Raw genomic sequence first — 26,998 nt, 5'->3', positions numbered from 1 at the left:
GAAGTCCGGAATTGTGATGCCGCCGGCTTTGCTTTTCTTTTTCAACATTCCTCTGGCTATGCGAGGACATTTGTATTTCTATAGTAAAGGATCTTGGTTGCTGTTAAAGATAACGATACGGACATTCTGCTTCTGATATGGCAAAGTAAGCCTTTTTTAACAGATTCTCCACAAATAACAACGGTAAACTCCAGACCAAATAACCCCACGACTATGTGGCTCTGGAAAGTGACCGAAAGCAGACCGCTTTTGGAGGAGGGTCAGAAGATAGAGGAAGCAGCCAGCATGGGGTGAGTTTCCCGTCTGGGGAGCTCCACCCCGCAGGCAGCCTCAGCTGCGACAATGACGCAGGGACACAAAGCCGCTAGCGGTAAACCTGCTCTCTCTGCCCAAAGGGACCCCAGGAAGGAGCCTGGCGCAGGCTCACAATGGGGAGAAGGAAAGGGTCCTAGGAGCCAGAGAAGGGATCCCCAAATTCTGTATATGAAATCTGCCCAAGTCTCCGATGACCTCTAAACCATGCTGAATGGGCTACTGGATGGGATCTGGTCCCCCTTCACTGCTGGAGTCTCACCAGGGAGAGTCACCTGGTTACATTAGTGAACATGGGTTCATTCATCTTGGCTCCAGTTTCCTCCCATACGAAATGAAATGCAATGGTTTTGAGGTATTTACTCACTCAGACACTCAACAAAAGGCTCACAGGTACTTAAGTGCCAGGTGTGCTAAGGAATATAAAAGAAAATTCAGCATCGCTGCCCTCAACCAGCCTGGAGTCCCATGAGGGAGAGCAGACGTGCACCCAACCAGCTAGTTGTCACGCAAGGTTGAACTTGACCAGAGAAGGAGCTTAGTACAGCAGAGAGAACAGGGACTCCAGAATGAGACCAACCTGGCTTATCTCCTGGGTCCACCGGGATCCTCCTTGTATATTAATCGCTTAGCCCACCGTTCTGAGCACTGTATACCGATTTAATCCTTATAACAACCTCATTAGGTTGGCACTAATACTTCCTTCACTGTACAGATGCAGAAAATGAGGCATAGAGAATTTCGGTTTATTTGCCCAAGGTCACCAAGTAATATGTGACCAAACACAGATTCCGACTCAAGCAGCCAAGTCTACCTATGCCTCCGCTGTTAACCACTAACTGATCCCAAATAATAATTTCAAGGGCCGAACACCCAGCAGGCACTCAAAGAATGGCAGATATCCTCATTGTTATGGTTACTGCTGAGGCTGTTGTGATTCCTGAGGCCACAAGAGAGATAACAGTTGAAATTCAGGACCTGAATTTTTAAGACCAAAAGGTTTTAAGAACACTAACTAATTTTCATGTGTAGATCTGGAGGCACGCCTTAAGAAATCGGAATTCATAATACTATAAGGTATCCCCTACCTCTTCTTAAAAAGAAAAGCAGCAAGATACCATTATTATTTCTTCATTCATTTGTCACACTGTAGCTTCCAACTGTCATCTGCCACCACTGACCGGGACATCAGAATGGTTCCCAGAGGAGGAGCAGAGCTAAAAATGACAGGACCCTGGTCACGCACTGAAGTGAGTGCATCATCCCACTGCTGATTCGAGAAGCAGGCAAACAAAATCCCTTGCGCTACTTTTATTTAAACAATCTCAGAGAAACTGTGCTATGTGGGAAAAAAAAGAAAAGAAAGAGAAAAGATGAGAAATATGAACTCAGCTGAAAATCAAAAATTAATCTGCATGCACCAAACATAGAAATTAAGTTTTACTCACACTTGATAAATCTGAAAGCCTGCTTTGTTTCCAAAAGGTGAAACTATGGGACCCTTGGGACTCCAAGGATCTCAGCTGCTACAATTCCCAAATGAAGTGGTGATTTAGGGATAATGCCAAATTTTAAAAGAATAAGAGCAGTATTTTACTCCGGCCTGGTAATTTTATGAGGACATGCTGCACATTTCTTATGTAAATACATGTCGTTTAATAAGGTCCTCAGAGAGTGCTTTCACCAAAACCCTACATATCAGGATACTGGGGAAAAACAACCAAATCCCAGGACTGTGTAACTCCTAAATCCTTACTGGGTAACATGCCCAGTTTCTGAACAATACACATTATCTCGGAGATAATTTTTATGACATGTGTGGCTATTGCCTGTAAATCCCTGTAAGATGAAAATTGTTACCACTGACATTTGAGTTGGACAAAAGGATTTATATGGCTTGATTACTCAAAGCTATAAAATGTAGAAAAACAAAAATAGTTTGGATAAACCCTTGGAGCTTGTTGCAATGGGATTTAACCTACGGGGCCCATGGGCCAACATTAAGTTTTAGGGAGTCGTTTAGAGGTTATGAAACTTTTCTCTGTAAACATTACTTGAAACAATGAGCTGGATTTATTGACTCAGCAAGGGGCTCTTAAACGGATAGATTTGAATCAAAGGCTTTTTGGAATAGGGTCCCTTAAAGGTAATAGTCAATCCTCATCATTTTGCAACGGAAAACAATGGGTGGAAGAGATAAAAATTATATGACTCACCCAAAGTGATAAGACTAAATCTCCCATCAGCATCCTCATTATCATCATTGCTAATATTATTACAAATTTATAAAGTATGTCCTAACATCATCCCCATTTTCTAAGTGAGAAAAATGAGCCTCTGAGAAGCAAAGAGCTGTGAGGGGGGTAGGTCCAGAATTCAACCACAAGCAATGTGACCCTAATACTCCACATTTGTGACCAACGCACTCCCCCGCCACGACTTCCTCACCGGCCCCAGACTCAGGTCTCAGGACCTCCGGGTCAGAGAAGGACTCCAGCCGTCCATGGCTCTGGAGTTCCCACATTATAAGATCTGCATGTCGGACAGTGGAATCCAGTGTGGTGTTCTATAGTTCAAGGACCGAAGGAAGCGTGTCCCCTCCCTGGTTGCAATACTCGCCCTCAGAACTATAGTGCAAAGAGCTGTTAATACAGATTCTGTGCATCTGTAATCCCATCAGAAGGCATCACACCAGAAAATATATTTAGACTAATGTTTGTAAAATATATTGGATAAAATAATATCTTCTCAAAATAGTGCCTGAAGCCCCATATTCTCACTCCAGTCTCTGGTTGTGCACGCCCAGGGAGATGCCAGAAAAGTGATTAGATTCGACTCAATGCGATCCTATGCCCTGCATCGTGCCAATCATCACACCTGCAGAACCAACAAATGGGCTTTCTTGCTGAATGTTTTCATCTCTATTAAGTTCTTTTTTATTCCCTATTAGTCTGTGTGGTATTCTGCTTCAAATTCTGAGGCAGAAAAAAAATAAAAATTGAGATGCTGAAGCAAAGATGATGGCTAGACAGTCATAGTCAGATCTTATTTACATATGCATTTAAATATATTCATATATTTAAATTTGCATGTTTAAATACCAATAGGCAGTGATGGTAAGTATATATAATTAGGTGTCTTCAGAATTATAATGCATTTAGTCTAAAATTTAAGGATCTCAAAGTTCTAAACCAAACATAAAGACAATATCAGCAGACAGAGTAAATAACATAGGCAATAAAATCAGCTTCTAATTACTGCTCTGTGCTGTTGTCATTCAATAAGGTACAGATAAGAAAACACTCATGACATTTTTACTTTTGTTTCTTAGCACCACCACAGTCCCCATAACCTGAAACGGCACTTTACAGATGTGGACTCGTGAAAGTTAAGTAGAAATTCAGAGAAAAGACAGAACCTGTTGATGGAGGATAAAAATCTAAGTGTAGGAGGAAAGCAGACAACTTCCAGAAGGAGAGCTTAAATGATCATCACCGTGCACGCCGTCCAGTAGGCCTGACTTTGAACTTTCGGAAAGAGGTTAAAAAGAAGGCGAGAGTCAAGGAGACAGATACCCAGGAAGGACTCCAACCTCGGAGGACTTGGTCCAGATGGGAGGGAGAAGGATCCTTGAAGGAAACGGAATGAAGATGAAAAGGGTGGAAAAGAGCCAGCATATGAGTGCAGAGTTGAAAGCACTATCCAAAGGGAAAACCTAGTTTTAACAGCTTTCTGGACTGGGAAGGAATTGGGAATTTCTGTGAAAGGATCTCACTGTACTTGCAAAAAGGAAATTTATATATATATAAAATTTATTTAAATATATATATGAAAAATTTTTTTCTAGTTTTTCCCAGACTTAAGAATTTTTAGCAGGGACATTTAGAAGTTTTAGAACCCAACATACTTTTCATTTATTTTACTCATGACTCTGGTTACAAAGATCATCTTTAAAAATAAACAGGATGGAGGGGGTGCCTGGGTGACTCAGTCGGTTAAGTGTCTGCCTTTAACTCAGGTCATGACCTCGGGGTCCCGGGATCGAGTCCCGCATTGGGCTCCATGCTCAGCAGGGAGTCTGCTTGACCCTCACCCTCTGCCCCTCCTGCTCGTGCTCTCTCTCTCTTAAATAAATAAAATCTTTAAAAATAAATAAACAAGATGGAACTTATTTTAAAGGATGTATTTAGAGACGGTATGGGACAATGGTTAAGAAGGCCAGTGCTGGGCGCCTGGGTGGCTCAGTCATTAAGCGTCTGCCTTTGGCTCAGGTCATGATCCCAGGGTCCTGGGATCAAGTCCCACATTGGGCTGAAGCCTGCTTCTCCCTCTCCCACTCCCCCTGCTTGTGTTCCTGCTCTCGCTATGTCTCTCTCTGTTAAATAAATAAAATCTTTAAAAAAAAAAAAAAAAAGAAGAAGGCCAGTGCCAAGTTGCCTGGGTTTAAATTTCTAGCTATGTGATCATAGGCAGGGTATTTAATCTCTTGTGCCTCGGTTTCCCAATCTGTTAAATGGAAATATTAATAGCATCTGCTTCATCGGATTGCTGTGAGGGTCAGATGAGCTGGGAGACATACAGAGTGATATCTAAGTGTTGATTTTTATAATTAAACACATTTTTATGAACCTCTTACTAACATAAAATATGGAGCTAAGTGCTCCACGGGCAGGGTATTTCTCACGCTCACAAGATAACATGGGGAAGCAGGGCAGACAGAATTAACGCATATAAAGGATTAAATGAAAAAAGGGCACACAGCAAGCAATATTAGGAAATCATTACTAATTTTCTTAGATGTGATCATTTTCTAGATGCACAGTAACATATGAAGGAGAATGTCCTGATTCTCAGAAAACACAAACTGATTTATTTGGGGATGAAGGGGCATGATGTCTGTCATTTACTTTCAAATTACTTCGCAAAGACACAGACCATATATGTAAATGCATACATACAAAGCAAACATGACAAAAACAGTGATTGCACTGGAGGAAAAAAAAAGGAAAGAAAGAAATAAAAGAAGGAAGCAAGTGTCCAGTGCCGGCTCAGAATCCAGAACATTCTGTGCACTTGAGACACCTTCCAAACTTGTCTTCACAATGTGGCTGATATGAGAAGGATCCTGGAGACATAAGCTTTTTAAAGTAAAGTGCTCTATAAACATTATTTTCTACAACCAGCACCCAAAGAGCAAGCCAGTGGGAGGGGCGGCTTTAAAAATGCCAGCCCAGCCTCCGCTCCCCCAAGAGGCTTCAAAACATGGCAATGAATCCTTCAGAACTATCATTAAAGCCCCTTTTTCCTGGTCCATCTTCAGGGAAGGTAAAGGGAAATCCGTCTTCATCCTTTTAAGTCCAGATCATCACTTTTCCTCTAGGCTTTATCTAGACAGCATGGAGGAATGGACAGGCCACCGGATAAAAGAGACAATCCTCCAGATGGCCAGCTTTAAACTGCCGTCTATGGACTAATGTGTCTGTATTTGGACTTGGCCTAGACTTCTGCCCCAACCTCCGGACTCACACAGCAACTGCACAGCTGACTTCTTTGCTTGGATGCCTCAAAGGCCCCTCAAACTCAACACGTCCAAAATATAACACCTCTTCTCTGCATTTCTTCTCCATGAATGGCACAACCAACCGGAGAGTGAAAGACGGCACAAACGTGCCCTACTCTCCCCCGCCCTCCATAATCCACCCACCTCAGGCCCCCTCTTTTGACCACTCAAGCTCCACCCTTCCCCTCCTACCAGTCCACATCTATTCCCTGGACTTCTGCAACAATCCCCAAACTTCTCTCCTTATTCCCCCTCTTGTCTCTCTCCAGTCTATATCCATCAATGGTTTAATAGTAATCGTTATTAGGAAAACAATAATGATGAAGCAGCTCATATGGAATAAGCACATAACCAGGCACTGTGCTAAGGACTTTACCTGTGTCATCTTGTTTCATCCCGACTATTACGTGGGCAGTATCATTTCCCCAATTTACAGACCAGGAAACTGAGACAGAGGTATGAGCTCACTCGCCCATGACACGGGGCTGGTGAACAAGTGGCGGGGCCAGGCTCCAGACCAAAGCGCCTGGCTCCCCCCTCAGGATGACAGTGAAATGCCCCACCCCGGCCCACAAAGCCCCGTGAAGCCTGGCACTCTTCAGCCTTCCCGTCACCCACTTTCTTCCTCTTTGTCTTCCCTCATTGGTGACGCCATCAACTCCGCCCTCCTCCTCCCTGTCCTCACTCAGACTCTCCCCATGTGGGCAGCAGTCCCAGCTCCCCAAGACTGACCAGCTTCTGTCTGTGCATCTTCAAGGCCCCAGTCCTGTTGTCATTACGTACTTATCTGTGTCTGCACCACGGGAGGGGCCGTCCCAGCTTTGCTAACCCTTAAGTCCCAGCACCCAGCACAGCACCTGGTGAACAGGAAGTGCTCGGCCACCTCCATCCACCAGAAAAATGGAGCAAAAGTAAAACTCCCGGGTCCTACTTCAAGGGCCATCCTTTATTACTGGGATGATTTTTTTTAAATACTCAGCTTTCTAAAATTTTTTTTTTTATTTATTTGTTTTAGAGAGGAAGGTGGGGGTGCAGAGGGAGAGAATCCCAAGCAGGCTCCACACTGAGCGCGGAGTCCGACATGGTGCTCAATCTCAGGACCCTGAGATCATGACCTGAGCCGAAATCAAGAGTCAGACACTTAACTGAGCCACCCAGGCATCCCAGTGGTGTGATTTTTGTAAGTCACTACCTCTTTGAGCCTCTGCGGCTTCGTTTTAACTTTCTGATCAAAACTGTAAAAATAAGCAATTTGGAGTTTTCAAAGCTCTTTCACAAAAATCCTATTTGTACCCAGAATGGCCCTGTGAAGTCTGCAGTATCACCGTGTAGCCCACATTTAGGAGGATAAGGGAGGGGGGAGTGGGGATTAATGATTCGCCGAGGTCAATCAGCTGGTGACCCTGAAGCCCGCCCTTGCCCATTAAGCACAGCCTACAACCACTTAGGTAGCAATGAATTAGTGACACTGTGAAAATCTGCAAAGTGCTCTATCTGCAAGTGATGTGGGTGCTGCTTGCTCAGCCCTCCACCCTTCCAACATTTCCAGGTTTTCCCATTTGCTTCAGAGGCGCAAGGCGAGAGTCAAAGCTGGGGCTCATCAAGCACATTGAACTCCATTGTCATGGTAACCGCATACATCAGGAACACATGCCAACTTGGGGAACGGGGTGCAGGGATAAGTAGGCTGGCCAGTGCCTCCTGTTAATACCCCCCAAGCAGGTGAGCAGAAGCTGGGGGACGGGATTCACTTCTTTAGTTCTAGTCTTCAAAACATCAAAGAGTAGGAGATGCTACAGAGCACAGGGGCGGCTCCTGGCAACCCCGAGCCCTCAGGTCACCTGGGAGGTCAGTGCCTTTTAGCAACTGCCCACTGGCCCCCTGCAGCCTCTCAGCCAGGGGCAGCGGAGGATAATGTGGCGGACAGAGATGTTTCCTTACGGTCAGACTCCACATCTAATCTCCGCAGAGGACGTCATTGTACTTTATGTGGTTGTCAATGTCCCTGCTGTGGATCAGGAGCTTACATGCTGGTTTTAAGGGGAAAATACCTCTAACATCAGGTTATTCTTACAACATTAAAGTTTAAAGTAATCACTGCCATAACGTCCCTCCATGCAGAAATGAGAACTTCCTCTGAGCCCAAAATCATTCCTTGCACACCAGCTATGATTATCTGCCTGTTCCTTCAGATCAAACTACTCTAAAAGTAAAACTTGTTTAAAAGAAAAATAGCTCAAAAGATGTGGCTTTCCAGATAACTTGAAGTTTCTAAGATGGTATAAAGTTTATTTAAAAATAAAAGCAGGTGAACTTTATGTTGAAATATATTTTATGTGGGACGCCTGGGTGGCTGTCAGTTAAGCGTCCGCCTTCCGCTCAGGTCATGATACCAGGGTTCTGGGATCGAGTCCCACATCAGGCTCCCTGCTCAGTGGGGAATCTGCTTCTCTCTCTCCCTCTGCTCGTTCCCCCTGCTTGTGCTCTCTCTCTCTGACAAATAAATAAATAAATAAAATTTTTTAAAAAAGATTTTTTTATGTGAACTGGTATCAAAAACAAAATTTTGAAAATTTTAACATGTGAAATTTATAAAAAAACTTATTATAGTTATTCATTGTATTATATTTATTCATTTTCTTTTTTTTTTAAAGATTTTATTTATTTGACAGAGAGACACAGCGAGAGAGGGAATACAAGCAGAGGGAGTGGGAGAGGGAGAAGCAGGCTTCCCGCGGAGCAGGGAGCCCAATGTGGGACTCGATCCCAGGACCCCGGGATCATGACCTGGGCCAAAGGCAGACGCTTAACGACTGAGCCACCCAGGCGCCCTATTTATTCATTTTCAATGTATAAATAAAAATCACAGAAATTCCTAGATTATGTCTAATATTCAAACATTTTGTAAACAAAATAGGAGGTTCTCTTGTACGGATTTTTTCTGAAATTTAAAGCTGATCGAAGTAGTTTATGATTTAAAGTGGAAAACAAAAGGGATTCCTAGGCAATATTATTTACCTTCTGGACACAGGCAGGTGAATCCACTGAGGTTAGAAACACACGTTGCTCCATTTCTACATGGATCTAGGATACAATAATCAATCTTGGATTGGCAAAGCTCTCCAGTATAACCTGAGTAAAACAAGATAGACATTTTATAAAATGTGTCACTTCAAAACCACAGTGCATTGCCCCAGGAATTGATGGAGTCCACTGGTATCCACCCACCAAAAACAACAGCTTTGAGCTGAAGGGCCCCCCCCAGCCACTCCTTGATCTACTTTTGTTTTGCAAGGAGAAACAATCATCGCAGTTTAGAATCGCAGTTCAAAAATCATTTCCTTTACAAAAGTCTTTATTGCAAGGAGAGGCTTTTCTTCAGCATTAGCTCTGCATTTTATTTTGAAATACTAGTCCGAACCTTCAGAAACGGAGGGCTCCCAGCTTCCTTCTGACGTAGGGCAAAACACGATCTACAATGTTCTGCTTGACCTAACAAAGATGGCCACTTTCCCTAGGTCATCCCAATACCTATTTTTCTTTTTAAATGCATTAGGAAAAATGCTAGGTATTAGAAAAAAATTTTTAATGTACATTTTACAGCTGAAAGAACCCTTCTGTGTTAATGCCATGCCCCATCACCTCATTTTAAAGATAAAGAGATTGAGACACACATAATATTAAGCACATTAATATATTATTCTTAATTTTATTTGAATCACATCCAACTCAGTAAATTCTCTGTGAAGCAAGACTCCAGTAGTGATGTCATTGGATAGTAACATAACCACACATGTGCGGTGAGGAAATAAGGACTTCCATCTATCAGAATGCAACCAAAAAGCTTTAAAAGAAAATTCCAAATTCTTTATTAACTTTGAAAACAAAGCCCTCCAGAGAGGCAACTTTGAAAGAATAATATGCCAATATGTTCCTCTTAAAGTAGAAAATAGTTATGAAGGAAAATCTGGAAAATACAAGATGTCAAGTAGAAAGAGGAGTTGCCCTTAGTTCTGTGATTTGAGTGACAGAACTCTTAATAATTTGGAGATAATTCTATCAGAAATTTTTATGCACAGATACTTTCTACACAATTATATTCATACTGTAACATTTTATACCTTCCTAGGATGTACATTAAGTACATAAAAACTTGTCTCTCTGAATTATTAGTTTTGAAAGACTGTCATTAGCACTTGAATCTGAGATTTGCAAAAATAAATCAATGATATTAGAAGAGAGATGATCTGCCTGAGCTTCAATTACCTGCCAAACTAGTATGAATTACAGATTGCGAATGTGGAGGCATTTATTTGCAACCCTACTCTTCCCTCCATGCTTTAAAACAGTCCAGGAAATTCTAGCTTATTAGTGAGTATAAGATGAGTAAAATATTTGTATAAACTAAAAATCTAAACACCAGGACAAAAAGCTATTTCAAAATTGCAGAACAAAGGGGCACCTGGGTGGCTCAGTCAGTTGAACATCCGACTCCTGATTTAAGCTCATGTCATGATCTCAGCATCATGAGATGGAGCCCTGCATCAGGCTCCACACCCAGCAGGGAGTCTGCTTGAGATTTTCTCTCTCCCTCTCCCTCTGCTCCTCCCCCACTCTCTCTCGCTCTCTAAAATAAATAAATAAATCTTTTTTAAAAAAAATTGCAGAACAGAGTATCTTAATATGATATTATGTTAATATATCTTCAGATAATATAATAATAGTATCATATTAATATATCACTAATACGATAATACTATGTTAATATACCTTCAAATGACAGCTCTAAATTCAGAATGAGGGAGAGCAAACTGTTTTTAAGAAGATTGCTACAGGGCACCTGGGTGGCTCAGTCGGTCAAGCATCTGCCTTCAGCTCAGGTCATGATCTCAGGGTCCTAAGATCGAGTCCCACATTGGGCTTCCTGCCCCAAGGGGAGTCTGTTTCTCCCTCTGACCCTCCTCCCACTCATTCTTTCAATCTCTCTCTCTCTCAAATAAATAAGTAAAATCTTAAAAAAAAAAAAGAATTCTATAAATAACTTTTTGACTAAAAATAGTAGCTAATATTTATAATAGAACACTTCTTTTTTTCTTCTATACATTAACTGACCCTCACTGCAAACTCTGAGGTCAGTATCATAATCATGTCCATTTTACAAATGAGGAAATTGAGGACTAGAAAGTTTAGTAATTCTCACAAAGCCACACAGGCAGTCAAACTCCTGAACCCAAACCCTTCAATGTATCATTATGCCTGAGGTAACGTGCATCATGTCCTCAACAAACATATATTTAACATGAAGGGAAAATAACCGAAAATGTAGATATAGACAGACACAGAGACAAATGTAAAGTAAACACCATGGTTATTCTTGGGCTTACCAAGTATTGTCTGTGTGTGACCAATTACAAATGGTGGCTTCCTAGAAGCAGGTGTGTTCATTAAGACACAGAGTCATGAATCCTGCCCTCAGAAAAAAACAAAAACTGGGACCACAGAATCACACAAAAGCATGAAAAATAGCCAGAAGCCAATTAGATATCATCTGTAAGGGGTGCATCTGTATCTACCAGACAGGAAGAACATGAGCAGAATGAGGGATTCCGTGAGCTTCAAAGTTCTTTAGAGAAAATGTTAACATTCACTTTTTTTGAACTTTTTACTTGGGTATTTTAAACATATTTAAACATAGAGAGACTATTATATAACCCTCACATATCTAGCACCTAACTTCAACAATTACTAACATTCTGTCCATTTAATTTCATCTAGTTCCTTCATATTTTTATATTTTCCCTGTTGGGGCATCTTCAAGCAAATTTCATTTCACCTGTCAAGACATCAATATGTATCCCTAACTAAAGGAGTTTTGTTTCGTTTTGTTCTTTTAAAGAATACTTTTAATGGCCTCTTTAATGTCTGGTCCCATTTACAAGTTTAATGAAACACTTTAAACTACATTTAGTAACTTCAACAATTTCCTTTTAAGAGCCGCAGTTGTTGGATAACACACAAATCTTCCCATGCATTTAATTCACTCTTATCCAATAGATCTAATAAATTAAACCTACAAGCAAGGTGAATCTTAAGTGCTGTTAAGTGCTCCAATATTTACATATGCAAGTTTAGTAAGATTTCAACCTAAGAGGCCAATCCACACTTGCAGTGTGTGGGGTGTTTGGGATTGTCATAAATGGTTTGGGGGGTTCCCACCGGTCCTCCAGTGGTGGAGATTCTAAAGCCTCACACTGAGATGATCCAGTACAAGAGAGTTTTGTTAGAGTTTTGTTACTCAAATGCCAGTAGTCCTTTCCAACGAGGAACACGGGTCAGGGACCAGTCACCATATCATTGCTTTTGGTTCCTGAGTTTTAAGCTTTCTATTAAAGATTTTTTTAAATATGGGAAACATGGAAATAGAAAGAAAAAGACCATGTGTAATTAGCTAGAGCTTTAACATATGTGTATATTAACATGCCTCTGGGTGCATTATAACTGGAAATGAAACACAACAAAGGAGTGAGAGAGGAACGAGAGAGGGAGGCAGGGAGGCAGGGAGGCAGGACTGGGATTATGGGATTACGGGATTACGAGCATCCTTAGCTGCAGGTGACCGGTTGGTCAGCTACTGGCAATAACCAGTCTGTGGGTCTGCTGAGCTGTCATTCAGGACCTCATGTTTGTCCACACCTGGCCAGGCATTACTGTTGGCCTCAAGGCAGGTGCTAGTTGGAAGGTCCAGGAGTACCATCATTGACTGCATTGACCCTCCTAGCCAACTGTAGCCAGATCTGGGAGAGGGCAGGCAGAAGACAAGGACCATATAATCGGTTTCTTAGACCCTCAGAGAGCAGAGACTTACCTACAGTTGTCAGACAAATCCCTGATATCAATCTATATATAATACTCTGAACTGCGTATCTCAGGCATACACAAATCACCCTTCCTGGGTCTTCTGTGTCTTTCTTTGATATCATAACTGAGGTGTCAAAACCAAATGAGTGAATGGTAGGAACTTAAATTTTATAAGACCATTAAGGTTTTGCCTGGGTTCTCTCCTCTATCCTGTGGGAAGTTGGTCTCTTCTCTGGGGAAAAAAGTAACCACACTGACCCTGGACATTTCCTTATCCTACCAAAGCAATGCCAGACATACAGAGGACCCTGTGGAAAATGTTCGAGTAAAGCAGTGGTTATGTCAACACAGTGGATAAGAAAGGTGATATGCGGTCATTCTGTGCCTGTTATAGGAGAATTTGCTCTAACACACACGCACTCACAAATGGACATGTCAGGACTTAAAGATCAAGGTCCTAAGTTCCCAAGGGGAATGTTGGCAAGGCACGAAGAAAAGCCCACGTAAAAGCCCATGTAAAGTATGTGGGAAAGGCGTGAATGCCAGATAGACTTCCCTAAAAATCCACAACAGAAACAAACCTTCTCAGGTTCCCAAAGGACAAAAGCCTATACCTAACTACCGAGGCAAGAATCAGTAACTGTCTTCATTTCTTTCCAGGGAACTAGTGATAAGGCCCCTTCTTAGCCAAACCCGAAGCATTCACGGACCCCTTTCCAAATTAGTGTCACAACCGAGTGACGCTTTCACGTTGGTCTGGTTCCAGGCATCATTTCCTCTCACTAGGGCTTAAGCCAGGCTTTTCTCAGCCCATCTCCTCAGCCCTACTCCTGCTTTCCTCCAGTCCATCCTATAATCCATGGGGGAGTAGCCAGAGAGAGCTTTTCAAGACATAACTTATAGGTGTCTGGGTGGCTAAGTCAGTTAAGCGTCTGCCTTCGGCTCAGGTCATGATCCCAGTGTCCTGGGATCAAGTCCCACATCGGGCTCTTTGCTCAATGCGGAGCCTGCTTCTCCCTCTGCCACTCCTCCTGCTGGTGTTCCCTCTCTTGCTATCTCTCTCTGACAAATAAATAAAATCTTAAAGAAAAAAAAACGTAACTTATATCCTATTGCTCTTATACTTAAAGCCCTCCACCGGCTTTACAAAGGGCTTGGCACAAAACCCAAACACTTGACTCCGTGACTTAAAGGCACCACATGATCTGCCCCCTGCAGCCCCACCCACCCTTCCCATTGACCACTGCCCTGCAGCCACCCCGGGTCCTTCTGTCCCTCACCTCACCAAGCTCCTTCTCACGGTCTTTAATGGTGCTTTCATGCTGTGGCCTCAGGACCACACAAAGACGTGAGAGGGATACAGCACACGACAAGAGCAGTTGTGATCCTACCCTCGAAAGAGAAGTGTGGCACGAACTTGAAACTGTCATGTAACGAGAAGCTCTGGAAGAAAATCAGCAACAAACAGGGAGAAGAGGGGGACCAAAGGAGATGCCATCTGTGGTTTCATCTGTAAAAGCGGGAAGTGAAGGTGGGAGAGGTGAAAAATGAATTACATGAAGGACTAGAGGACCCAAGAGTGCATTAAAGTCATCTCCAGTACCAGGCAGGGAGACCCGAAATCCAACTATGCAGGGAAGGAAGTCCACTACAAACTCAAGGGGGACGACAGATAAAATCAAAACAGGGCGCCTGGCTGGCTCAGTTGGTTCAGCATCTGCCTTCAGCTCAGCTCGTGATCTCGGGGTCCAGGGATCGAGCCCCACATCGGACTCTGCTCAGCAGGGAGTCTGCTTCTCCCTCTCCCTCTGTCCCTCCCACCCCCCTGCTCGTGCTCGCTCTCTGTCTCTCGAATAAGTAAATCAAATCTTTAAAAAATAAATAAAATAAATAAAAACAGGTTAAAATGTCTCTTGACCCCAGGGGTTGTGCCACGTGCAATCAACCCCATCTGGAGAGTACGGACTGCTGTTTACTGCCGTTGGAGACAATAAAGGAGAAGGGTGGCCTCTGTGTGTTCCTCACTGACCTGAAAATTGCCCTGGATGCCCAGGTTTTAGGAGACAGTCAAAAATCTCATTCCCAGAAACAACCTCGGACCTCTGAGTACGAGCTCTAATCCATTCAGGTCAAGAACTGCAATTAGCCGAGGATAACACAGCTCTCTCCTTCGTGGTCCGAGTCTTTTAACCCAGAAAGAGGTACAGCCACATACACAGATGGAGATGTGATGTCAGAGATCAAGCCCTGGCGTCAGCCGTTGGTGTTTGGTTTGGCTAATCTGCGAGTACGGGCGTGCAAAGAACATGCCGTGATTAGGGCAATGGGATGCATGAGAGAGTCTATCAGACTTCTGATTCCAATTACAATGTTCAGTTGAATAACTGAATAACTGATTTTTGATTGATGAATTTAATTGAAAGAGCAGGCTAAGCCAATATACACTGAGATGTTTCATGGAGCTTGAGAATCACTATAATTTATTTTTATTTAATTCTTGCAAGGGAACAAACACAAAAGATAATTTCAGACAGTCTTCCCTATGCACGAAAGCCACTCTAGACCATCAGACTTCAGCCCTGGTGTCCCACCATCACCTTGCACCCTCTGATGCTACACCCTTCCATGGCCGCCCCTCCCATTAGTCGTGTCTCTGCCCAGAAATCTTTCCCTGCTCAGACCTCAGGCCTCAAGCCCTTCTTTCTTCTTCATCTAGCACTTACCTCTACTCGACAATACACACATAGACTTGTTACCTCCCCACTTAGAAGGTGAGCCATGGGAGCAGGACTTTGTCCTGGAGTCTCCTGTTATCCCCCCAGAGATCCTTCAAGCTCCCTCACATTGTATTTATTACCTGAAATGCTTTCCTTCATTGGTTTCCTTTTGAGAACAAATTCCCTACGAACCGGGACTTTGTTTTGTTAATCTCTGAATCCCTGAATCCGCAACACTTAAACATTTCCTAGCACAAATGAATCAACTTGCTTAAAGCTTTTGCCCTAAAATCAACTATACCTTTCAAGTCAGTTAGTCTCTCCTTACCCAATAATACCAGAAATGCATGGGCAGGGCGCCTGGGTGGCTCAGATGGTTGAGCGTCTGCCTTCGGCTCAGGTCATGATCCCAGGGTCCTGGGATCGAGTCCCGCATCAGGCTCTCTGCTCCTTGGGAGCCTGCTTCTCCCTCTGCCTCTCTCTCTCTCTGTCTCTCATGAATAAATAAATAAATAAATCTTTAAAAAAAAAAAAGAAAAGAAATGCATGGGCAAAATGTGCTGGTTACGTTTTTCCCTAATGCACACCAAAATAAATACATAGCTATTAAAATAAGCATGTATTCTCGCAAAAATGTGCTATCTAAAATCACCTTGTAGGGTAGCTCTATTTTTAATGTCTTGAGGAACCTCCTTACTGTTTTCCAGAGTGGCTGCACCAGCTTGCATTCCCACCAACAGTGTAGGAGGGTTCCCCTTTCTCCGCATCCTCGCCAACATCTGTTGTTTCCTGCCTTGTTAATTTTTGCCATTCCAACTGGTGTGAGGTGGTATCTCATTGTGGTTTTGATTTGTATTTCCCTGATGGCTAGTGATGTTGAACATTTTTTCATGTGTCTGTTGGCCATTTGGATGTCTTCTTTGGAGAACTGTCTGTCTGTGTCTTCTGCCCATTTCTTGATTGGATTATTTGCTTTTTGGGTGTTGAGTTTGAGAAGGTATTAGGGAGAGCACGTCTTGTGATGAGCACTGGGTGTTATACACAACTAATGAATCATTGAACACTACATCAAAAACTAATGATGTACTATATGTTGGTCAACTGAACATAATAAAAAAAATCTTAAAAATTAAAAATAAATAAATAAATAAATAAATAAAAATCACCTTGTGTTCTGCAATGGGTACTTCCAATTTGGGAGACACCACAATGGAGCAATTGCTGTGCTAAAGCACACCCTGTCCCCCTGCCCCCCGCCTCCCCAGCCAGACTGGGATGGATGGAAAGTTACAGCGATCCTCTTCTGAACTTCAGTCTTGCTTCTCCAAGAAGTGTTCAGCATCTTCAACAGGTGCCCGTGACACGGTAAATCAACAGACCTAAAGCAGGCTTCTTTCCTGTGCAGCAGCCCCCAGCAGGATTTAATTCCCCACATCGGTGGTTCTCCACCGGGTGAGTCCCACTCCCAGGGAACATTTAGTGATGTCTGGAGACCTTGTCTATTATCACACCACTGGGGCTGCTGACATCTAGTGGGTAGGAGTCAGGGATGCTGCTGAGCATCCTACAATGCACAGGACGGTCCCCTACAATAAAGTATGATCCAGCCCCAATTGTTCCTCACACCAGAGGTGAGAAAACCTGGTTTAGGTCAATGAGACCTTGGTCCTTCCGACCAAAAACACTTGTTTTCCTCCCAACACCTCTCATCTTCCCTTAAACAGAAACTAATCCTTTCAAGGCAGGGAAACAGAACCTTCAGGACATTTTTAAAAATCAGAATCCTTGGGAATATTTATAACCTCTAACATGTTAAAGACCATTTTGAAATAAATTACTTGAGTCTAAAAGCTTTGTTACTGAGAAATTAATAATTGTGACATGCAATGAATAAAATAATAACTGGTTCATAAATAGGTGACTATCGGAAATACCGATCTCTCCTTTTAGGAGGGTTTTACTGTTTCTTTGGAGAACATTCCACTTTGACAAAGAAGACAGAAGAAAGTTATGCCTTGGGATATGTAATAAGGATGCCTTTCCAGGACAGATGGGACGACTGGCAAAGCTCTAAACTCTAAATGGAGGCTTAGTATTTTTAAGGCACCTGACCGTGAGAAACGATGTCAGGTGAAACAAATCACACGTATGGAGAGAAGGCTGGCCGATGGTAAAGATGACCAGGCATCTTTAAGGAAACGCATTGAACCCAATAATCCATTCAGTGGATGCATTCCCAGATTCCATTTGGTCTAATGTAGACTTGGAGCATTTAATTTTATACTATTTCGTATTTAAGTAGAAAATATAATTTAAAATTTATCAGTGTACAGAGAGAAAAATGGCTAAGTTCTCCCATGAATATCCAGATGGTTGGAAGAAAACCACATCTTGGTAGTGTCTTTTGATTGCCAGCAACATAACACAAACCCTGCGCCCCCGGCACCCCCAAATCATGGTCTATGCTGGCTGTGCTCTTGAAATGAAGGAAAGCCTTCTACAGTTCAACGATAAAGCACAAGGAAGCATTGTTAGCTAAATGAATCAGGCTATTAAAAAAAACAAGGCAATCGATCAGGTGTTTCTCTAAACATCCTCCTTCCCTGCACAACTGTTTTTGTGCATGTTTACCTCATGATTCCTCTACTGAAATAAAAATATTCTTCTGTGTGGCTCTGACTATCTGTTAGACAGAATCTAATTGTTTCTTTGGAGAGCTGTCCTGAAAGCTTCCAAGGTGGGAATCATGGTGGAGCTATTTTTAACATCCCTGGTCTTTTAATAGCCCGACTGTGCAGTGAGACGAAGCTGCTGGATTTGTACTGAAAGCCTGATGCTACCGGGAGAACCCACCAGCCTCAGCTCCTGCCCTCAGGGGATCGGAGCAGCGGGGCTGAGGCCTCAGCCCGGAGGCAGAGATGGAGTGCCTAATATTAGCACACTGAAGCAAGAAATAAATAGCAGGAATCTGCGGGCCATCTAGACATTCAATCTTAGAGGCATCCAATTTCAAAGTCAGAAGGCAGGAATTATTTAACAGAAAAAAAGTAAGATCTGCTGGCAGGGGAAAAACAAACACATCCGAACAAATGCAAATACGATTTAAAAACCAAAGGCAAAAAAAGGAAGACATAGGTGGCCCATCTGTGAAAGGCAATCAATAAAATATAATTAAAACCGGAATATGCAATAGGAAAACATGGGAGGAAGCTGACGTCCAGCAAAATTAGGAAAATTCATCTCAAGGTGAGAAAGAAAGTAACCACATTTAATAAGCACACAGGCAAGAGTCACAGTGGAAAGGACAGTGGCTTGCAGAGTCAAAGGTCCGGGATGGCCATGCAAAGACAGGCTGAGTAGCACATCAAAGGACTGACTTTGACCTTCATGTCCCCCCTGCATGAAATATGGAGAATGACAATACCCAGCTTCCAGGATGGTTGTCATGACCCAGTGAGACCCATCCTAGAAGCAAGAGCCATTTCTATCAATCGCATAGTCTTGCACCATTTGCTGATGTTTGTGCAGGCACCTTTCTGAACACGGCACGTGGGTCATTTTCCCTCAGTGTCACAGCATCGCTGGAGGGTGGCACTGCGGATCCCATCCGCCATCCCGGGTTTCAGAGAGGAAGCTGAGACCCCTCAAGAGGGAGTCATTTCCCTGAAGTCCCAGGGAGAATGAGGAATGGGTGCAGGCTGTGCGCTCCGGCCATCTGACATCTCAGCCCTGCTCAGTGTCGCCACACTGGGGCTTCTGGAATGCAGCGCCGTGGCGGTAAGCGAGGTAGACCATGGAGAGGGTGGACAGCCTTGTCACAATCATTCAGGCAGCAGGTGACAGCAGCCCGAATCGGGGCTCGGGGGATGGATGGGGAAGAGCTGGGGCTGATGGGAAATCACTGACAACAGAGCAAACCTGGTGACGGTCCAGAGAGAAATGAGACGAGGGGGTGGATGGTGCGGCCTGAGGGGCCAGCCTGAGTGACAAGGCACCACTGATAGAAACCAGACCCCTCAGAAAAAGTCAGGCTTGAAAGTGTGTGTGGGAGGTCGAGGGAGGAGGACCCCGTGGGTCTGGGGTTGAGTCTGAGGAGGGGCTGAGGCGTCAGCAGGGGGTCAGGGCCAAGTCCATGGAAGTGCCAGAGCTGAGGTGACAGGAGGGAAGGAAGGATCTGAAATCCAAACACTGAGAGGTGACAGCTCAGCACGAGTAACTGCTGTCAAAGCAGAGGGAAGCAGCAGGAGAGCAGTAAGATAGGAGCTCCCTGGGGGTGGGGGGGTGGGGAGGAGGGCCGGACTGGTCTCGGGAGAGCAGACACCATGCAGTGCTCTGTAAGCCAGATGAGAAGTGCTTCTAAAGAGACGAGGACAAAGAAAGAGCCCTGGAAATGAGTGGGAAGGATTCCACCAATAACCCCGGAGAAGAAGTTTCACGATACGAAGAGAAAGGAAGTGTAAGTAAGTTGACATAGACCAACGTGTGGCAGTGATGAAGAAGATGAGGGATGAGGGGGGAGGGGGAAGGGGAAGGGGGAGACAAACATATGGAAGCAGCAGCAAGGACTTACTAAATTTTTGCTTGTTAGGGACTGGATTTAAGATGAGACCTTGGAATCCCTGCTGATGAGAAGCCAAGGATGAAGGTGGAGGATGGAGGATGGCAGAGACAGAGGAAGACAAACGGCTAGAAGCGTAAGACCCTGGAGGAGCAGAGAAGAGAGAGCATAATGAGGGTGGGGTTCACAGCACCACTATTCACAACAGCTAAAAGGTGGAAACAGCCCAAGTGTGCATCAGTGGATGCATAAATAAACAAGATGTGGTGTCTCCATACAAGGGGATATTATTCAGGCATAAAAAGGCACAAAGCCCTGATACGCACTACAACATGGATGAACCTTGAAAATGTGACGCTGAGTGAAAAAAGCCAGATACAAAAGGCCACATATCAAATAATTCAACTTACATGAAATGTCCAGAATAGGCAAATCTATAGAGACAGGAAGTAGATCAGTGGTGGCCTTGGGCTGGGGGGAGGAGGTAGCAGGGTCAGGGGACAACAGGTGGAGGATAGAGGGCTACTTTTTGGGGAGATGACAATGTTTTAAAATGGACTATGGTGATGGTCACACAACTCTGTAAATATTCTGAAAACCAGTGAATCATACGCTTCGATGGTATGTGGGTTGTATCTCAACAAAGTTGTTATTAATAAAAAAAAATCTCCAGAGCCATCCACATCTCCCACCTCCACTCACACCACACACTCATCCCCCCCAAACAAGTGTTACCAACAATACCTTCAATATATCCCAGATCCAAACTTCCACCACCGCCCACACCACAGTGCTCAAGCCGTGGTTCTCTTTTGCCTGGAGACTAATTTCCCCATTTTCCCTCCCTGTGCTTCTTCTTCACCAGGGTCCAGAGTGATATTTTCAAGAGAGAAGTCAGATGGCCTGCCCCACTTCACACCCTTGAACATCTTCCTGTCATCTTTGGATAAAATCCCTGTCCTTCCTCCATGGTCTGGTCCAGCTTCCTTCCCAGCGCCAAGTCTCATCCACTGGTACTGTGCCTGTATTCCTATCTCAGGACCTTTGCATGTACCATTCCCTCTGCCTAGATGCTATTCTCCACAATAGTCACATTGCTCACAATGTGTATCATTTTGTTCAGGTCTCTACACAAGTACTTTCCCTTCAGAGAAGCCCCATCTGATCACCCTACCTGTAATCATGCTCCCATTTCTCTTGATCTCATCACCTGTTTTATTTCTTTATTGCACTTATCACTGCCTGACCATTTTCCTTGACTACACACAAACACACACACACACACACACACCAAGGAACACACATGTGCACATTGTTGAATCATCTCCCTCACTAAAATGTGGCCTCCATGAACACGGGGACTTAGCTGTTTCACAGATGTATTCCCAGCACCTGGAAAATGCCTGGCACATAGTCAATATTCAACAAGCAATTTTTGAATGAATGAGTGATCTTCATACAACCCCTTATTTTAAAGATGAGGACACCCGAGAGCTGAAAGGTGGGTCACATGACTAGTAAGCAGAAGGGGCTGGACTGAAATCCTGAGCGGCAAGTTACAGTTCAGTTTGTCCCCTGGTCCCGGGTGGTACCACCTCTGGTCCCATGAGCAGGTGAACAGCATCGTGGGCAATGTGTTCGCAGCCCATCAGAGAGGGCCACACCTCCCGCTCTGTTCATAACTAATGTAAAATTCACAAACCATGGATATGTTGCAGTAAATATGTACTCTGACCCAAAGCTGGTGTGACACAGAGTGAAGAGGCCTGAAATCCTGTGTCTCCCATGAGCTTGCAGACCTTGGTCAAATCCTTCAGCCTCCCAGGGTCACCCTTGCTTCCCGTGCCCCATGTCCAGAGACGAGCCCTGAGGTGCCTTCCACTCTGAACCTCTGAACTAAGCCACTTGCCAAAAAAAAGGCATTCACCTGCTCGAACATTGACTTCCTGAGGTGAGTGAGGATGGTGTGAGCACCTACAGCCCATCCTACTCAGGACGTGTCTCCAGGAGGAGGTGACTCCAGAAGGAGGTGACCCTCTTCTAACTCACTGCTCGGAGGTATCTGGACACCTACTTGAGCAACACTCAGTGTTTAAGGGTAGAGCGGGGACAGGAACACACACTATGTTCTCTGTGCCTCAGAAATGAAGAGTTTTTTTTGTTTGTTTGTTTGTTTGTTTTAAGGGGCCAAAATCACCAATAAGCTAGAACAATGAAGCACTCTGAAGTTGAAAAATGCTTTGCTCAATGTTAATAATATTTTGGCAGTGACAGTTTTGAAGATCTATCACAGCTATTCTTTTCAGAAAAAGTAATAGCTCCTTTGAGGAAAAATTATATTCTCAACATTAGAAGGCTTTGATAAAATAAATCCTGATTAAAGAAGCTACATTTCAATGTAATCACATATTCTGTGTCTATGAATATGCGAGGCACGGGGCTTGGCACTGACAGGGGACGGAGAAATAAAGAGTAATAGAATGTAATGGTGGTAAACACTGACTAAACAGTAGCTATTTGTGTGTGTGTGTGTGTGTGTGTGTGTGTGTGTACACACGCGCGTGTGCAGTGAGCAGCTTATTGAGAGGCGGAGCTAGAAGCTAGAAGGGGGAGGGGCTTATCCTACTGGGAATGAGAACTGAGAAGGTAGAACCCTGCTTAAGAGAACAGCAGGAAGAAGTCAGAAAGTAGACGAGCAAAGAGCGAGGGCACCAGGGTAACCTTTCCTAAATCTCTTCTAGCTCGGATTAGGATCTATTCTAGAGCATGAGGACGAATGGAGGCCATGGGGAAGGGAAGCACACAGACCCGGCTCTGCAAAAGGCAAGGAAGGAAAGCTGCTGGGAGTTGGGGAGACCCTGACAGAGGCAGGACTGGCAATCACCAGACTGTCCCTGAATCTAAGTAGAATTATCAAAATTCATATTCTTGTAATGCAACTCTCTGGCCCTGATGCCAACTGAGAGTCGAAGTATTTTGTATTGTTATTGCTATTATTAGAAGTCCCATGGAGTATCCTACATACATATATGTGCCGCCTAGGCAGGATGTGCTATTGACATGGAAGATGTTAAGCCCTCTTAGATGATAAAGGTGAAATTTTTTTCCCCACTAAGAAGCAAAAATAGTTACTTACGCTTCTGAAAATTTCAAATCAATAGTTAAATCATGACAGTGCAGAAATGCCTGAGAGCACAGTTAAAAGTGTATTAGGCATCCAGTCATTCCTAATTCTGTCGGTAGCTTTTTAGAAGGAGGGACACAGTATAAAGTTTCACATACTCCATATTTACACATATGGGGTACTTTCAAAGAAGAAGAAAAATAAAATTATAGTAAATGATGAAATTAGATCCCTATCTCAAACAACATATACACAAAAATAAAATTCATATTAAGTAAAGACTGGCAAAAACCACATTTTTAATGCTGAGTGGAAAATATAGGTTAATATCTTTTAGCTCTTCAGGCAAAGAAATATTTTCTTAAATGGGTGTAAAATGTAATAACTAGAGAAGTAAAGTTTGCAAAACATAATAAGAATGTCCATTCATCCAAATACCCCTCAAAGTGACAATTTACAAACTTGGAGAAAATACTTGCAATTCACACAACAGACAGATGGTTAGTATCAAAAAGAAACAAAGGATTCTTACCAACCAACAAAAACACACACACATACACACACAGGAGCAAGGGAGAGAAAGACAGTATTTCATAGAAAAGACACACACAGCTAATAAACACATGAAGAGGAGCTCAGTGTCATTAGAGAAACACAAAGTACAGAAACCACCATGAGACACCTTTTTACACCCATTTAGTTAGGAAAAATTAAAACCTCTGACACTACAAAACCTTGAAGATGATATGAATTCACAAAACCTATTATGCATCACATGTGGGAGTACTTATTAGCACAAAACCACTTTGCGAAAGAGGCTGGCGTGACCTCCTATAAGTGATCCGTTACATATCCTATGTTCCAGCAATTCCACTCGGAGGTGGATACCTAAAACAGTTTCTAACACATATACAACAGAAGACATAACACAGATGTGCATCAGTCCCTGTCCACGGGGGAGTAGATGAATGGAATTTTATATAGCAGCCCAAAAGAATGAACTCAAACAATATGGATGCATCTCATGAAAAAAGGAAGCACCAGAGAACTACATGCATGACACCATAACAGCATTCACACATGCTGCTGTTTTTATAAATTGAAAATAATTAGAGCAAAACTAAATGCTTCTACAAAAACATTTAAATATTAAAACTTTATAAAAAGGAAAACAAACGACTGATCAACTCAAGATTCAGAGTGATTGTCACCCCTAGATGACAATCACTAGTTATGGGGTTGAACTTCTGGTTTTGATGTTGGTTTCACCAGTGATTATTACATTATTAAAATAGCTAAGTAAATATATAAAAGCAGGATATGGACAAAATGAAAGAGCGTCACCAACCACGCATTATGACCATTCCAATTCTGTACACATGAGTTCCTTTAATAAAATGGAGAAATGCCCTTTGACAACAGACTTGGGTAAAATATCAAACTGAAGTCATTTTAGTCCAAACAATGACAAGCTGCACCCACTGACCTGACTGAGACTATTTATAGAAGGTTCTTTATTTGTTCTGACATTACTCATAAAAGAGAAATTGAAGACATCTTAAGGACCCATCACTAGAGGAATGGTTTAAAACATGAGGCTATGTTCACATGCTTTCACTAATTCATCTTATCAACACCTTGAGTAAGTGCCCATGATTTGTCAGACCCTGTGGGGTACAATGATGAGCTAGACTGATTCAGGCCCCGCTCCCATGAGGTTAACGCTGATGGGGAAGACAGGCAGTAATCAGAAGACCACACGTGTAAATGCACACTGAAAACAGAGGTAGGGTGTCAAGGGAAGGAGCACACAGTTATGAAAGAGGAAAAGGGAGAGAGACTAGCAGCATTTAGTGAGGCTTCCAGAGGACAGGGGGCATTTCATAGAGGCCTGAAACAAAAACCTGGGGGTAGTTACCCAGGCCAAAGGGAAGCAGGAGAAAGAGCCATCCAGGCCCAAAGAAGAGAGGTGGGCCCTGCAGCAGAAGGAGCTCACTCGGGCTGTCAGGGACATGAAAGACCAAGGTGGCCAGGCCCAGAGCAAGATGGACAGTGGAGTGAGATGGGGCTGGAAAGGCAGGCGAGCGACAGATCATGGACCAAAGAGCAACGGAGAGAAGGGATTGAAGGAGGAAGGCAACTACATCATATCTGCATAGGAAAATGATCACCTGCCACCAGGTGGAGAAGGGAGGTTATGGGGACAAAAATGAGGGCTCAGTTTGGCACGATCACTCTGGTTCAGCATGCAGCACAGTCAGGAGTGCATGGACAAGCAGTGTGAGGTGACCTCAGCAGCGCAGACAAGGGGCAGAGGCAGCTGGCCTAGGGGTGGCGGCCGTGGGGCTGCAGAGAGGGTGCTGGATTTGACAGGTCTCTAGATGGTAAAATGAAGAACCCTTGGAGGTAGAAGGGGTGTGGACAGAGAGCAAGAGGGAGGCACCTCGGATGACTTGCAAATGTCTGGCTTATAGAAACAGATGGAACACTGGAAGCTGAGCAGAGTGGGAAGGGGGCATGATGAGCTCCATTTTGCAAATGGCTGAGCTTAAGGTGGCCTGGGACATCCAAATGCGGATGTCAAGTAAACAGTAGGTGAGTGAGTTTGGAGGGAGTCTGACCTGGACATACAAGTTTAGGAGACACACTGTGAAACTGTTAAAATGAATGAGGCAAATCCATACATATTGACATGAAAGGCTGTCTATGATCTACTGGTAAATATACATGGAATAAAGCAAGTTATAGAACAGTATGTATAATATAATCACTTTTTTCAAAAGGCATATAGAAAAATACTGAATCATCTGGTGTGCAAGAGAAATACACACCCTTGCACATAGAACACACACACACACCGGTCTGGAAAGAATATACCAGATTATTAACCTGCCCCTGTGACTGATGCTTTGGGTTGGGAGAGATGAGTGAAGAACTCTCACCTTTTGTCTATAAACTTTTGCACCACTGGATCCTATTTCTTATAATGAGCACTTCATTACTCCAGCTGCCCCTTCACTCCATCCCTCTGGCCTTCCCCAACTCCTACCTCATCCTGAATCCCCACGCAGAGGCAGATGTTGGCAACAGGATGAGAGAAAAGGAAAGGTGATGCCAATTTTGCATGCTATTTGATAGTAAAAAAGGAGGAACTTGGTGTTGACTTTTAAGCTGTATCAAAATAGCTGTATCAGAATGTTCACTGGTAACTGCCATTCCTTCTCCTTGAGTGTTAACAATCGAGTTGGCTAAACAGTAAGTCAACTAAGATGACTGCAGAGCACAGAAGTTTGGGGGCACTGGCTTGCACTCTCCTACTGGTTGCCCATTGGGATCCGAGGATTCAAAAGTCTCATGTAATACCCACCAATCCCCCACACTGATCAAGGAACGTTGAAGACCCCCTGCCCATTGTGGAGAACAGTGTACCAAGAACTTGGCCTAATGAACATACACAAACCAAAGGAAATTAACATAAATGGAAAGATGAGGTGGCTTTACTTAGCAACCTGCATAGATTATCCTGGATTTTTCTTGTTACCGAGCATAATCACCCAGCACAGTCCCAGTCCACACTCGGCACATATTTGCAGAACTGTTTCTGAAATGTCCAGACCTCTATTTGACCAAGCATATCATTACCCCAGAACAAAAATGGTGGACCGCGAAGGCAGAAGCATCCTGATGTCAGAAAGCCAGACAAGGAACAGGATATCTATCCCCATGTGAATTTCCCTCTTCCATTCCCAGGCCTATGACTCACAGCCTGAGGGAATCAAATGAGATCTTAAAGTTGCCTTGCCTTGAAGCTGAACAATGTATCACCTAGCCACCCTTACTTAGTAAGTGTATCTTCGACAGAGAGATAT

At 43.5% G+C, this 26,998-nt stretch overlaps 1 protein-coding gene across 1 annotated transcript in view; it reads right to left on the bottom strand.

Moving 5' to 3' along the window:
- Positions 1 to 26,998, bottom strand: part of DNER (delta/notch like EGF repeat containing) — a 284,346-nt gene that overhangs the window by 74,695 nt on the left and 182,653 nt on the right. The window contains exon 7 of the mRNA XM_081813453.1: positions 8,891 to 9,004. Within this exon, the coding sequence (XP_081669579.1) occupies positions 8,891 to 9,004 (114 nt within the window). The remainder of the gene's footprint in view (positions 1 to 8,890; positions 9,005 to 26,998) is intronic.

This window comes from Leptonychotes weddellii, chromosome 3 (assembly GCF_054177405.1).
Source record: "Leptonychotes weddellii isolate Sample4059 chromosome 3, ASM5417740v2, whole genome shotgun sequence".
Lineage (NCBI taxonomy): Eukaryota > Metazoa > Chordata > Mammalia > Carnivora > Phocidae > Leptonychotes > Leptonychotes weddellii.
Note: the sequence above shows the minus strand (reverse complement) of the source record. Positions and strands in the feature narration are given on the sequence as shown.